The sequence below is a fragment of the Eretmochelys imbricata genome, chromosome 15 (genome assembly GCF_965152235.1).
Source record: "Eretmochelys imbricata isolate rEreImb1 chromosome 15, rEreImb1.hap1, whole genome shotgun sequence".
Lineage (NCBI taxonomy): Eukaryota > Metazoa > Chordata > Testudines > Cheloniidae > Eretmochelys > Eretmochelys imbricata.
Window position 1 is genome coordinate 10,391,466 of NC_135586.1, and position 15,438 is coordinate 10,406,903.

At 39.5% G+C, this 15,438-nt stretch overlaps 1 protein-coding gene across 2 annotated transcripts in view; it reads right to left on the reverse strand.

Annotated features, from left to right (window-relative positions):
* Positions 1 to 5,422: 5,422 nt before the first annotated feature.
* The window catches only part of GCN1 (GCN1 activator of EIF2AK4), a 66,056-nt gene continuing 56,040 nt past the window's right edge, over positions 5,423 to 15,438 (reverse strand). For both annotated transcript variants that reach the window (XM_077835490.1, XM_077835491.1), the window contains exons 54-58: positions 14,501 to 14,597; positions 12,782 to 12,930; positions 11,808 to 11,915; positions 9,378 to 9,596; positions 5,423 to 6,120 (exon numbers count right to left, since the gene is read on the reverse strand). In XM_077835490.1, the coding sequence (XP_077691616.1) occupies positions 5,995 to 6,120; positions 9,378 to 9,596; positions 11,808 to 11,915; positions 12,782 to 12,930; positions 14,501 to 14,597 (699 nt within the window). In that variant the 3' untranslated portion in view covers positions 5,423 to 5,994. The remainder of the gene's footprint in view (positions 6,121 to 9,377; positions 9,597 to 11,807; positions 11,916 to 12,781; positions 12,931 to 14,500; positions 14,598 to 15,438) is intronic.

A 15,438-nucleotide genomic window follows, 5' to 3' on the forward strand; every position in this document is an offset into this window, starting at 1 on the left:
CCACCTTCTTTTTTCAGAGATGGAGATCACTGTGGTATTCTGTTTTTTCTGCTAGATTAACTCATAGTGAGGCTTCTATATGAGCACACTTGTAATGACTACTGCAATTGCAAAGTAAGGTTCACACATACCTGAAAATTTTCAGGTAGAGCTGGGACAGAGGACTGACAAAGACTAACAAAATTTTAAAAATTATTCACAGAAGCCTTTGCTTTAACAGTATTTTCCCAAGTTATTTTTCTATAGAAATATTGTTCTTGTTGGTGTTAGAGCCAAAACTAATATTCCTTTTAACTTGAAGTCTTCAAATCACGATTTGAGGACTCAAGTAACTCAGCCAGAGGTTAGGGTGACCAGATGTCCCGTTTTTAAAGGGACAGTCCCATTTTTGGGGACTTTTTTTTTTTCATAGGCACCTATAACCCTGCCTCCCCCTCCTGTTTTTTCATAGTTGCTATCTGGTAACCCTAGTTAGGGGGTCTATTATAGAAGTGGATGGGTGAGATTCTGTGGCCTGCAATCTGCAAGAGGGCAGACTAGAGGATCATGATGGTCCCTTCAGACCTTAAAGTCCATGAGTGTGTCTTTGCTTAGCGTTTATTCAGGATTTTTTTCACTTATAAATTTTTAGGTATACACGGCAGAGATGCACTAGCAAGAGGTGAAGAGACAGCTACAATCAATGTCCTAGATACTGCATGTGTCTTCAAAGCAATTACAGGAATGTCAAATTTTGTTTAGCACAGATTCAAGCCAAAATATTGACACAAGTTAGTAGTTCAATAAACTGAGCTGATTACTGGATTTAACCATATGTTTACAATTTATTAACCCTCACAAATACATTACTTATGTGTACTATTTAAAATCGGAACAAGTATAATTAGCACTGAAAAAAAAATACAACCCGTGTGTCACTGAGGTAAGTGTCTACAGCTTAGCAAGAGACAGAGGGCCTGGCAAGCAAAGAGAGTTAAACTGAAAAATGCTGTGACTCATAACATTTGTGAGAAACAGAATGTAGTTGAATCAGTCTTCTACTTGTGTCATTTAGGGGACAGGATTGTTTTACCTTTGAGGATTTTTTTGTAGTAGGACCATACCATACTTAATGGCCTAAAAGAAACATGATCTGAGTTGTAGAGGTGCTGAGCACCTGCAGTTCCCATTGATTTCAATGTCTCTGAAATCAGATCAATATGATGTTTCTACAAATGACATGTTTACTGAAAATATAGCTGTTTCTATGCTTACTTCTCAAAATGCTCATGTCATAAAAAAAAAAGGGTCTGGGTCTGTCTGTGTGATGCTTTTGCCAGGGACAGAACAGGAATGGAGTCTTAGAACTTAGTAAGTAATCTAGCTAGATAGGCGTTAGATTCTGTTTGTTTAAATGGCTGAGAAAATAAGCTGTGCTGAATGGAATGGATATTCCTGTCTTTGTGTAACTTAAGGTTTTGCCTAGAGGGATTCTCTGTGTTTTGAATCTAATTACCCTGTAAGGTATTTACCATCCTTTTTTACAGAGGTGATTCTTTTTACTTTTTCTTCTATTAAAATTCTTCTTTTAAGAACCTGATTATTTTTTCATTGTTCTTAAGATCCAAGGGTTTGAGTCTGTGGTCACCTATGCAGATTGGTAAGGATTTTTATCAAGCCTTCCCCAGGAAGGGGGGTATAAAGTTTTGGTGAGGATTTAGGGGGGAAAGACGTTTCCAAATGAACTCTTTCCCAATAATAAATACCGGTTAGACATTTGGTGGTGGCAGCAAAAGTCCAAGGGCAAAAGGTAAAATAGTTTGTAGCTTGGGGAAGTTTTAACCTAAGCTGGTAAAAGTAAGCTTAGGAGGTTTTCATGCAGGTCCCCACATCTGTACCCTAGAGTTCAGAGTGGGGAAGGAACCTTGACAGCTCACTTGAGGGGTTTAAATTTCTTTTACCACACTAGTATGAGGCGGCTCAGATCATGAAGGATCAGAATCTTGTTGCCTTTATTATACATTGCACCTTTAGGATTCTTTTCCTATCACCTATAATGAGACAGATATAATAGTACTGCCAGTATTTTCCTATTTGTATGCAGTTAATCAATTACTCTGGAAAAGACTATTGGATTAATCATGCCCATCAAGGACCAGAAAGGCAGCTCCAGTAGTGAAGGTTTTTGGCACATAAAAACAACTCCCACTGTATATTTCCCTTTAGCAGTGTCATCAATGCTTGTGATTATAATTATAAATCTTGCACTATTTGGAGTTTTTCGTAAAGCCCCAGTTCCCGGAGTCTTGAGAATCTCAGCTTTAATTTTTTTAAAGTGAATTTCAAGACCACATGGTTGTGGAGAAAAGCTTGAAAACATAACCAACATACACCCCAAATGCTCAAACAACAAGAGGCAAATAAAGCCTCCCAAGTGTATTTATTTTTAATCTTCATAGAGCCTGCCTCCTGATTTTGAATGCTTGGGGCTTGTTAACACCATTACTACTGCAACATGGACATTTCACAACAGTATCAGTTTTACAGAACAGCTTTTCCATAAAATGAGATTCAATTATTTAGAAATCCAAACATTTGAAGATTTTACACTATCGCCATTTTTTTTCTTTTTTCCATTGAAGAAGGATTAAGTATCTTGCAAGTTTAAACATCTCTTCCATACATTCCTGTGTGCTTGTCTTGATCTGCATATAGTTCAGCTGCCCCGACAGTAACTTGGCAGTTCAAGGCTGTTTGTTTAATCAGTGGTAGGAATATCTTCTCTTCCATTGAAGAGTGATTTTTGCAAGACATCTATGTCTGACATGAAATAAATAGTTCTCTCATCTCCAGTTCACATCAGGTTTACCCACTGATCAGGTTTAATTTCTGTGTTATGGTAAAATTGGTGAGTGTTTTTATTTCTGGTTGACTATACGTTATCTGTTTATTCATCAAAATGTATTCTACATAGTCAGAAACACAAATCAAGATGACTAAAGCCAGCTTTAAACTTTTTTTTAAAATAGTTAAATAGAATATTGAAAGTTACCTTAATCTTCTTAAAAACACAGATGAATTCATATAGTCTTTCCTGAAATGAGACTGTATTCATTCACCATATTTTTTCACTTGACACTATACAAGGAGAAAAGTGTATGTAGTGGCTTTAAAATTTAATATTTAATTCCGCCAATAAAAATTGGATCCCTTAATTTACAAGCTACAACATAATGAGAATCATCATAGGTATCCTTCATTGACCATGTCCAACTTTTACTCACATGCCAACAGTAATTTTTAAACTGTAAGTATAATTTTCTTCTAGTTGTTTTTGCAAGTGGAGACTAACATATATAAATCATGAAGAGAAAGTGTGCATGATGTGTGTGTAGGACCAGTGCTCTCAATTACTGAATGATCTAGCCACCCTTCTTTAGGGAATCTGTTGCATTCTCCTCCCTTTTCTGCCTGTCTACTATAATGACATAGGTGCACTTTCAGTACATCCATTGAACATTTTGCTGTCTGCTGTTTTGTACCTTTTGGATGATATTAACTTTTTAAAGTCTGTTTCAGTGCATAACATCTACTAACAAAATACAACTCCATGCATAATGGGTGAAATTCATTCTAATGCAGTGAGCCTGCAAAAGACGTCAGCATTTAGGCCCTTCACAGCACTAGGGTAAATTTCACCCTTTTATGACTATGTTTAGTCATGTTCATTAATTTCTGTTCATTCAAGAAACATACAATTCACCAACTTTTACCAAAACAAAGTAGAAACATGATATAGAATAAAGTCACCATAGGGGAGTCAAATAATTAAATTATATAGCACACATCTCATCCTGCAGGATCACAAATCATATTATGGACACTTTAGGGGAGTAAGATCATTGTCAGATTTTGAAGCAATACACTCTTGAACAGAAAAACCCAACCCTCCAAAAAGGCCACCCTAGGGGATATTTCTTTCTATTTTAGTATCTGTTTTTAATTCCTGACTAAGTTTCAGTATTGGTATGGTCCAGATCATCAAGCCCTTTCCTACTTACTCCCATCATCATGGCAGCTACAGAAGATCAGCCTTCCAAGGGAAGCAGTGGGGGCAAAAGATCTATCTGGCTTTAAGATTAAACTCGGTAAGTTTATGGAGGAGATGGTATGATGGGATAACATGGTTTTGGTAATTAAATATTCATGGTAAATAGGCCTAATGGCCTGTGATGGGATGTTAGATGGGGTGGGATCTGAGTTACCCAGGAAAGAATTTTCTGTAGTATCTGGCTGGTGAATCTTGCCCATATGCTCAGGGTTTAGCTGATCGCCAAATTTGGGGTCGGGAAGGAATTTTCCTCCAAGGCAGATTGGAAGAGGCCCTGAAGGTTTTTCACCTTCCTCTGTAGCATGGGGCACAGGTCACTTGCTGGAGGATTCTCTGCTCCTTGAAGTCTTTAAACCACGATTTGAGGACTTCAATAGCTCAGACATAGGTGAGAGGTTTTTTGCAGGAGTGGGTGGGTGAAATTCTGTGGCCATTCAGGAGGTCAGACTAGATGATCATAATGGTCCCTTCTGACCTTAGTATCTATGAATCAGCATTAATAACCACATGGAATTACTCCAGATTGTATGATCAGATAAACAACTTCAATGTATGGGACTAAACACACTTATCCATTCATCCTGATTTGAGCCCATAAATTTCATTGCTTTTTGAGGAGTCAAAGCAGTCTCTTTTCATATTTCAAACAAAAGTTCTTAGTGCTCTGCATTTCTTAGGCTTCGCCATTTTTTATCTGATAAAATAGATATGGTTTAACAATCTTAGAGAACACAAAAATCTCACTTTATCTTCCAAAAATACCTCAGCTTCCTGCTACCAGAGCTTTCTGATGTCTCTCTGTATATGGGGCCAACAGTATTGGTGAACTATAAATTCCTGAAGTGGATCTTGCTAGATGAATAACTCTGAGATCAGAGTTCAATGACCAGAAAAATGACCAAAAAAAAAAAATCAATCTTGTTAAAACTAGTACTAATCTTAATTCACTACCAAGTGTTAGCGGTCACAAAAGTGTTATGTTCAACAGTTTGGCAACTGAAGACAGTATGTTCAAGATGCCACTGACCAACAGAATTGTGGGAGCTAGGGAATGTAGTTACTGAGTTGAAATCTGTACTTGTCAGGTTTTTTTAAAATTGTGTTAGTCTTGTCTTGGTTCCAAACCCCCCAGCTTGTTTCAATATTGGAAAGGTCTTTTGTTCATTGCAATGTTATGTACACTAAAAAATTAGTGCTCCAAATATCTCTTGAAAAAAATGGCTCAAAAAGTACACGCATCATGGGAAAACTTTTCCCATATACCTGGCATAAGATGGCTCTACATTTAGACAATATACTTTTGTAGAAAGAAAAATGCTTTCATCATCAGCATTAAATTCAAAGCCTTTATTAAACGTTCCATCTTCAAACAATCTGCATTTAATCCCCCTTTTGCATTTGAAATTTCTAAGGCTATTTTAAATAGTAGTTTTACAGGGATTTTCAGTCTTCAGAACCACCACAAGTTAGTACACAAAAACATTACGTTTTAACTTTCACAGATTTCTATTTCCTCTGCACAAGATCTGTGGAAAAGACCAGTGTAAGGTCCTTTACTAGAGCTTATACACACTTCTGAGAAGGAAACGGGTTTCACGCACAGGCTTGATGCTCAAGACACACCTCACAATCAGTTACAATTAACTGATACTGATTGGTATGATGGTTTCTTGTGCATTCAGTTTCAAAAAGGGGACCAAATTTTCAATTTTTAGTGAATGTAGGTCTAATTAAGGCTATCCTGGTATATTTTTGATATTAAAATACTCTCTGGGAGCCCTTTTCATAAGCCCCCATCGGAATTAACATATTTTCAAAAATGAAAACATTTAACATTGGTTTTTGAGTTGAAATGCTGATGCAGCCGTTGGTTCAGTGTTTTCTTTTCTTCGGGATCTTAAATATCACGTCAATATAGTGTCATCGATCTGTTCAACAGAATCGGCCTGGCTGGCAAGCTTCTTCAGAGATCTCCTGCAGCTCTCATTCAGCAGCTCCAGACTGGCAGCATCTAGGATCTTGGAGACAGACTATGGAAAGAGGAAGAAGATAATACCAATAAAAGCATTCACTCCTAATGCTATATTAGCCCTTATCTATTTTTTTCTATGCCCAAAAAAAGCATTAAAAAAATTCAGTATCTTACAGGGTGTGTCAGAACATAAAAAACACTTGCTAAATTTATACCCAAATTTACAGCTGTATTGAAGAAAACTCTTGTAATTCTTCTCCCAACAGATCTAATGAATAAAATTCAGTTAGGAGTCAAACATAAAAATCTTGCTTTTCATACATAACTGATCTGTCTAGCTTCTTGCATTCAAGGTTCTATCTCTTTATAATTAAACAGGTGTGCATTTTTAATTTTTTTTTTAGGACTAGAATTGAGAGTTTAACAACATCCTTGGTATGGAGAGCAAGATTCAGGGTTACAGACTAAATAAAACCTGTTTGGAAATACTCAACATTGCCACAAATTCTTCTGGTTAAGTCTAATATGAACAGATGAGAATACCACTGGACACAAAGCTCTCTGCAATTGTATATTGTATAATTTAAGAACGAACAAAAATGCTCTGAGAAACTACAGGCCCATTCATTTGACCTCAATTGTATGCAAGGTCTTAAAACAAATTTTGAAAGAGAAATTAGTTAAGGACATATAGGTAAATGGAAATTGGGATAAAATACAACATGGTTTTATCAAAGGTAGATTGTGCTAGACTACCCTGATCTCTTTTTTTGATAAAATAACCAATTTTCTAGACAAAGGAAATACAGTAGATATAATCTATCTGGATTTCAGTAAGCCATTTGATACAGTTCCACATGGGAAATTATTAGTTAAATTGGAGAAGATGGAGATTAAAACAAGAATTAAAAAGTAGGTAAGGAACTGGTTAAAGAGAAGACTACAGCGGGCCATGCTGAAAGGTGACTTGTCAGACTGGAGCGAGGTTACTAGTGGAGATTCTTAGGGATCAGTCTTGGGACCAATCTTATTTCACATTTTCATTAATGACCTTGGCAAAAAAGGAGGAGTGTACTAATAAATTTGCAGATGACAAAAAGTTGGGAGGTATTGTCAATAGAGTACGACTGGAATATTATACAAGAAGATTTGGATGACTTTGAAAACTGGAGTAATAGAAATAGGATTAAATTTAATAGTGCAAAGTCATGCATTTAGGGGCCAACAACAAGAATTTTTGCTATAAACTGGGATGCATTGGAAGTGACAGGAGGAGGAAGAGGAGGGTGGAGATGGATGACAGGAGAGAGATCACTTGATCATTACCTGTTAGGTTCACTCCCTCTGGGGCACCTAGCATTGGCCACTGTTGGTAGACAGGATACTGGGCTGGATGGACCTTTGGTCTGACCCAGTATGGCCATTCTTATGTTCTTACGACCTGGGTGTATTGGTTGATCAAAGGATGACTATTGGCTGCCAATGTGATGCAGCCGTGAAGAAGGCCAATGCAGTCTTCGCATCAGACATGGTATTTCCAGGAAGTATTATCATTGGACAAGGGTAGTGGTGAGATCTGGAATACTGTGTGCAATTCTGGTCTCCCATGTTTAAGAAAGATGAATTCAAACTGGAACAGGTGCAGAGAAGGGCTACTAGTATGACCAGAGGAAAGGAGAACCTAGCTAACAAGAGGAGACTTATGGAGCTGGGCTTGTTTAGCTTAAACAAACGAAGGCCGAGGGGAGGCGCTCTATATCTACAGCAGAGGGATAAACACCAGGGAGATAGAGGAGTTATTTAAGTTAAGTGCCAATGTTGATGCAAGAACAAATGGATATAAAACTGGCCACCAACAAATTTAGGCTAGAAATTAGACCACGTTTCTAACCATCAGAGGAGTGAAGTTCTGGAACAGCCTTCCAAGGCGAGAAGAGGGGGCAAAAAAACCCGAACTTGTTTCAAGACTGAGCTTGATAAGTTTAGGGAGGGGATGGTATGATGGAACTGCCTACAATGGTACATGGCCCATCTGTGACTGCGAGTAGCAAATATCCTCAACTGCCAGAAATGGGACCCTAGATGGGGAGGACTCTGAGTTACTACAGAGAATTCTCTCTCAGGTGTCTGGCTGGCGAGTCTCACCCATATGCTCTGATCATCATATTTGGGGTTAGGAAGGGATTTTCTCCCAGGTTATACTGGCAGAGACTCTAGGTGTTTTTCGCCTTCCTCTGCAGCGTCGGACACAGGTCACTTGGTGGTTTGAATTAGAGTAAATGGTGGATTCTCTGTAACTTGAAATCTTTAAATTTCTATGGCCTGTGATGTGCAGTTCAGACTACAACAGAGGTCCTCAAAGTGTAGGGCATGCCTCCCTTAGCAGGGCATGGAGAACCGTCGGGTGGGGGTGGGGAAGGAATGCTCTGGTGCTCTCCTCCCCAGCTCTGCTCAGGTCCCACACCCCTAGCCATGGCTCCGCTCCCGGCCCCATGCCATCCCCCAGCCTTGGCCACAGCTCTGTTCCGGCACCAGACCCACCCCTAGCTGCAGCCCCAGCCTCAGTCCCCTTACCCATCTGCATCTCTCTCAACCGCCACCCACAGCCATGGCCCAGCTCCCAGCGGGGTATGTGTGGGGGTGTGACCCTCAAATGTTTGGGGACCACTAGACTAAATGATTATGATGATCCCTTCTGGCCTTAAAGTCTATGAATTTCAAACAAGAAACACACAAAGAAAAATTCTTACACACTTACAAGCACATCAAAGCATTTCAGCTGGTTCCACAAATTCAGACATAAGCACTAAATAAAAATACCTTAGAGCTGGAAAAGAATTCTGGACATTGACACGCAAAGGAGTGTTTCATCCATCCTACAACAGCCCAGAGCGCAACTACTACAGAAATATGTTCATATACAGATGACCCTTATTATAATCAACAGCATGGCAAAGCCTAATAGCATTCTGAAGATGTGGCTATTAATTGTTGGGTACAGAGGGGAAGTTAGCTTGATGCATTTTAGTGATATATATTACCGCATTGTAACCATGTATGCCCAAGATAGCCAAGTGGAGAAATATGGAAGTTTGTATGGGAATATTGATCTAGGATGAAGAATTAGATGCTAACCCAAGAAACATTCCCCATTCCACCCGCCCCACATCCATCAATTGTAATATTTTATACCGCAAGAGATTCATTTATATATTCAAAGATAAAAGGCTCCACCCACAACAATATTTAGTTACTCGTATGCAACACAACATGATATGGCCTTCCACTAGGTAGCAAAGTGTTTCTTGTTCATACCTGAAGCACTTCTTCGCCCTCTCTCATCTTCAGGAGGTTAACTATGGCTTGGTCGCTGTAGGCCCTCACACTGGTGTTTTTGTCTTTTGTATTGTCCAGAAGTGCTTTGAGGATTGGTTTAATTGTTTGAGGATCCATAGAGGGGAGGTGATTTTTATTCGCCCACCAGATCATCTTTTCTGCAATTAACTTGATGTCACTGGATGGATTCTGGAGACACTGATTGACACACAAAGACATCCTTAATTTCAATTTACCTTTTTGATAGGGAAGCTAAACTAAAGACTACAAGCACAGATAGAACTGCAGATGCTCCTCATTCTCCCCACAGTACATTTCTGTTTTTCATTATCTACCAACAAGTTTAAGCGAAATGTTAAATGAGAATAAGTCAGGATTGTAACTTGACAACAATACACCTTTTTAAAATAAAAGTTTTGCAGCTTGTGGTTGTCTGCAGGTCCTGTGGTTTCCCTGCAGCTACTTCAGGAAACAGCAATGACCACTAGCACAGCAACAGTTGAGAATTTGAGTGTTTCCATTAAATGTCCTCTTTTTGGTCGTTTTCATTTTCCAATAAAAGCCTGGGACAGTCTGAAGCCTAACATGTCAGAGCAGTGGCTATGGGTCACCGTTGCCTTTTTTAAATGAGTTTTACAACCTTTAATTTTTAATATGAACTTGCCCCTTCTGTTCTTTTTAACCTTAACCAATTTATGATTTACTGTGCACCACACTGGTTTTATCACAATATTCATGTGTATTAACAGCATATTTATACCACAGTACATGATAATGTGTCATACAAATTAAATGTAAGGGCTACAAATGTTGGATGTCTAGTACTTTCTGATATGCTTTCACATAACAGGAGCTGCTTTGAAGCCACTGTGGTCTATATCATGTGTAGGGCCCTACCAAATTCAGAGCCATGACAAACACGTCATGGACTGTGAAATCTGGTCTTTTGAGTGCTTTTACCCTATATTATACATATTTCACAGGGGAGACCAGCGTTTCTCAAATTGGGGATCGTGACCCAAAAGAGAGTTGCAGGGGGGGTCACAAGATTATTTTAGGTGGGTTGTGGTATTGCCACCCTTACTTCTGCCAGCCGTCAGAGCTGGGTGGCTGGAGAGCGATGCCTGTTGACCGGGCGTCCAGCTCTGAAGGCGACGCCCCAACAGCAGCTGTGCAGAAGTAAGGGTAGCAGTACCGCGACCCTACTACAATAACCTTGTGACCTCCTGACAACTCTTTCTTGGGTCAGGACCCATACAATTACAAAACTATGAAATTTCAGATTTAAATAGCTGAAATCATGAAACTTATGATTTTTTAAATCCTATGACCATGAAATTGACCGAAATAGACCGTGAATTTGGTAGGGCCCTAATCATGTGCTTCAGAGCTTTTAAATTAAAAAGGAAAAAAAACCCTGAAAACAAAAATAAATGTCTTTATTGCCAATTAAAGGTGACTGGCAAAGAAAACAATTGAGCTTGTGTCTTTTTTCAATTTTGCTTCTTTATGTTGTATAAAAAAGTCCTGAGAGGTTTTTTTTTTTTCCCAATGAAAAAGGGGCAAGAGGGCTTCTGCTTGGTTTTCACATTAGAAATTCAGCTCCTGTCTACCCTGGTAAAAAGGTGACGCATTAAGAAACTGAAACCAGAGCAACAGAGAGAAAGGGATTTTTAGACTTTTTAAAACTCTGGTTTGCTTGAGGTTTTTTGTTAGTATCTATTTAACGTCAGTGACGGACATTGTAGAGAAAAGACATCTTTGTTAGCATCCCCGCCTCTTTAATAAGAAAAGAGGTGAGAGCTGCAAAACGTGGGAAGTGCTGCACCAAAACCAGGGAAGGAGAGTTAACATTCTGGATATTTCCTAGGTTTTAAAAAAAAGGCAGAAATATTAAAAGGGGGGAAAAGGCATTTTCACGTCTTCCTCATACAGCAAGCAGCAGCAAAAAATTACAAAAGCTCAATTTTTCTTTTACTTATTCCTTTATAAGTCACCATTATTGCAACATGTATATTATGTACCTGCTATCTATCTGCACTAGTAAAAGTATAACCAGGAGGCGAAGGTTTGAGTGTAAAGCCCCTTTTTTTTGTGCTGTTAACACTATCTGAACATACACAGGCTTCTAAAAACTAAAAGGTATCAAAAACCATTTTGTTTGTACTTTGTTGCAGACAAATCTAGATGCTCAAACACTCCAGGGTTCACAGATTCAAAATACAAGATGTCCAAGTTTACTGCTTTTACTTCATATTACAACTAGTACTGAGAGTTTAATTGACCAAACCATCAACTGGCCAATGACCCTCTGCAGCTGACCCCAATACAGGCCACATTCCATTGGTTATGGTCTTTGCAGAATAGTTCAGGTAGCACAAAACTTAAATGACACATTCTTGGGCTCACCTTAATGAAAAGGTTGGCAAGTTTGGGAGGCAGATTTCCTCCTTCTGTTTCTATGTGGTATTTCATAAGAAAACCCATTCCTCTGATACCACTAACTGCAATGGGGATCTGCAGAACAAAGAGAACCAGGGCACTTTCGTTATTATAATTATTACAGTAGTGTGTAGAGGCCTCTATGTGCTCGGTACTGTACATGCACAGAGTAAGAGCGAGTCCCTGCCTTGACGAGCTTACAGTCTAACAGACAAGACAGATAAATGGAAGGAGGGGAAACGGAGGCAGAGAGAGGTCAAATTACTTGCCCAAGGTCGTACAGCAGGTCAGTAGAAAAGCAAAGAATAGAAATCATATATCCAGAGTCCCATCCCTAAGGATTACACTGCCTCTCAAAGCTAAATATGCACAACTATTACTTTATCTTTCCTAAGTATTAATTAGTCACACCATGATGGTCAGCCTACATACAGACCTTCTTCATAAGGTGAAAGAGACCCTCATTCCCTAGTAATTCTAGTCCTAACTTGAGCACTTATCATAGGAGGATCAGACAGTTATGTGGTCATGCTGAAAACTGCTTCATCAATGTAAACAACTTTCACTGAAGTAAGGTCGGAGGAAAGAGGAATGAGCCTGTATTTGAAGTGCTTTCCAAACATGCTCTGGGTTCAGCACATTAAACGAACTCCAGTAGTGTGAAATTTAAAATATAGACAATGAAGAGCACTTTCAACAACTTACACACCATCACACACCAACCACTTCCAGGGACAGTGGAAATCAGATGAGAATCAGAATAATCAAGGAGCTCAAGTGCAGAACTCTCTCTTTGTTCATGGTACATTCTTCAGAGTGTGGTTGTGGGCTGTCCCAGTTTTATTGGGAAGCACTGAGAGTCTGCAAAGCTTTAAACTGTTTACAGTGCAACAGACAGAGCTCTCGGGAAATGCTCTGGATGGCCTTCAGATAGTGCTTACCCTGTCTGCCGTGGCGTTGCTCAGGATCCTCTCCTGAACGCTGTTATAGTATTTGGGGGCACATAGTCTGCTGGGAGCTACCTTTATAGCCACAGACAGTGCAAGGCTCTGTCCATGCCTCACCATCCAATCAATCCCAGAGACATCCGCTGCAAGAGGGAGAGAGCAATATTGAGCCTTGCTACCCAGTATACCAGATATATATGAGTTTTGTCATCTCTGTCTGTTTTCATAAAAAAACCAAACACTTCAATAATACCTTGCTTAGAAAGCTCTATGCAAACATTAACATTAAACCCAACAACTCTATCATGTGAGACCCATTTTGCAGCTACGGAAACTGGAACAAAGAAGCGACTTATTTTAAGGCTACAAAATGAGTCTGGCATAGCTGTGAATTCAATTTAGCAGTTCCTGGTTCCCAGCCCCATGCTCATCCCATTGCCTCGGATGATCTCAATTAGGTATTATTCTCTGACATGTAACAATTTAAAAATGTAAAGGATCTTGTCATCAATAGTGAAGCTACATCTCTTCAATTAAATAAACACATTTGCTGGCAATTCATAGATTCATAGCAACCAATCACTAGATTCCCATTTTAACTCCACAGAGTGGAATGCTATAGTAATGCCCCCAAACCACTAACCGTTCCTGGAGAATTAATGTTTTTGCCAGAAACCAGGACAGAGTTAATTCTCCAAGAGCAGTTAGAAGTCTTAGGGCATTAATATTCCACGATCTCTCAATGTTACAGCCAAATGACACAAAAAGTGGCAGCTGTTTCAAAACTTGCTATAAAAATGTATTTTTACAGTACACAGGTTTCTAACCTTTTTGGTCTGCTGCATCAGTCTGCTACACTAAGACCTCAGCTGTACATGTTAGTGTCTATAGCTTCTCCATTCAACTCTAGATGTTCTATGTATCCCCAATTCAACTCTGCCTGCCCTTTGGGTAACGGAGCACTGACTGCCTCAAATTACAGGAGCATACCGTGGAAACTGCAGCAGACTTTATATATACACAGAGAATATGAAACAACATATGAAACAGTGAGAGAACCTGGATTTGTGCAGGAAATGGCCTAACTTCATTATCATGCACATTGTGTAAAGAGTTGTCACTTTGGATGGGCTATCACCAGCAGGAGAGTGAATTTGTGTGGGGGGGTGGAGGGTGAGAAAACCTGGATTTGTGCTGGAAATGGCCTAACCTGACGATTACTTTAGATAAGCTATTACCAGCAGGACAGTGGGGTGGGAGGAGGTATTGTTTCATATTCTCTGTGTATATATAAAGTCTGCTGCAGTTTCCACGGTATGTATCTGATGAAGTGAGCTGTAGCTCACGAAAGCTCATGCTCAAATAAATTGGTTAGTCTCTAAGGTGCCACAAGTACTCCTTTTCTTTTTGCGAATACAGACTAACACGGCTGTTACTCTGAAACCTGTCAAATTACAGGAGTAATCCAAGGCCCCACTGCGGATGAGAATGCACACTAATGAATGGGAGACTAGCAGAGGAATGTGCAATAGAGGACCTAGAATAGAGGCTCAACATTAAGAATTGAGAACACAAGTCACGAAAGCCTGTGGGACCAGTGACTGAAAGTGCTACTCTATAGTACTTAGGGCCTTCTCCACAGTTTAAGATTTCATAATTAATAAAACGTCCTGTTTATTTCAGAACACATTTACAACTATCTGCTAGACATACCCAATAAGTGTTGCTGCAGAACAGTGCTGAGCTCTTCTTCTGACAGAAATGCACACAGCTCTGCTAGACAGCCAGCTGACGCCATGCGGGTAGCATCCTACAAAGGAAAGGAGGGGGAGAAAGGCAAAGATTAGAAGAGTTTGATACACATTGCCTTCTCAATGGAAATTGTCTAAGTGACAAAAGAAGCTCTGAAACAAAAACACAAAGGAAAATGAAGGTTTCACAACCAGCTCCCCACCCCCACCATTTGTTGATTTCAGTCAACTCCAAGTTTTCTTGTACACTGCAGTAAAATTTAAAATCAAGCCCACAGCCAAAATGGTCAGCTCAGTGCAAAGTACAGCACCACTGCCTTGATGTAAGCATTGAGTTATACACATGGAAAACACATTTGCTTTCACCTCTGTGATTTAAGAGAGCCTTTTGTGGACATGGAAAGCTCAAATTCTTGATTTACAGGCTGGGAAATACAGCAGTGGTGCCTGCTGTCCGCCTGCAAAATACCCTTTTGCAGTGAAGATGCCCTGCTTCAAAACTTTTAGCACCCGTTGTTACTTTAGCTTGCCAAAATGATGAGTTTGCCATTGCAATTCTCCACACACTGATTGGACTGGTCCTGCTTTGAGCAGGGGGTTGGACTAGATGACCTCCTGAGGTCCCTTTCAACCCTGATATTCTATGATATTTACATTGCAATGAGAGTTTTTCCATCTCTAACATGCCAGCAACCTGTGTTTTACGGATGTAGAATAAGGGGGCAGTTACTACAGAATGTGAATTTTGATTTTGCGGTGCAATGCTATGTTGGTTCCAGAGTAAGTGTTGCAATCTGCCATACGCAGCACATGCCTCTTTAAAACTGGATAATTTCTTTGTCAGTGAGAATGTAACCCCTCCGAAAAAAGGGAACTGCATAACCACATTGAGGTTATCTA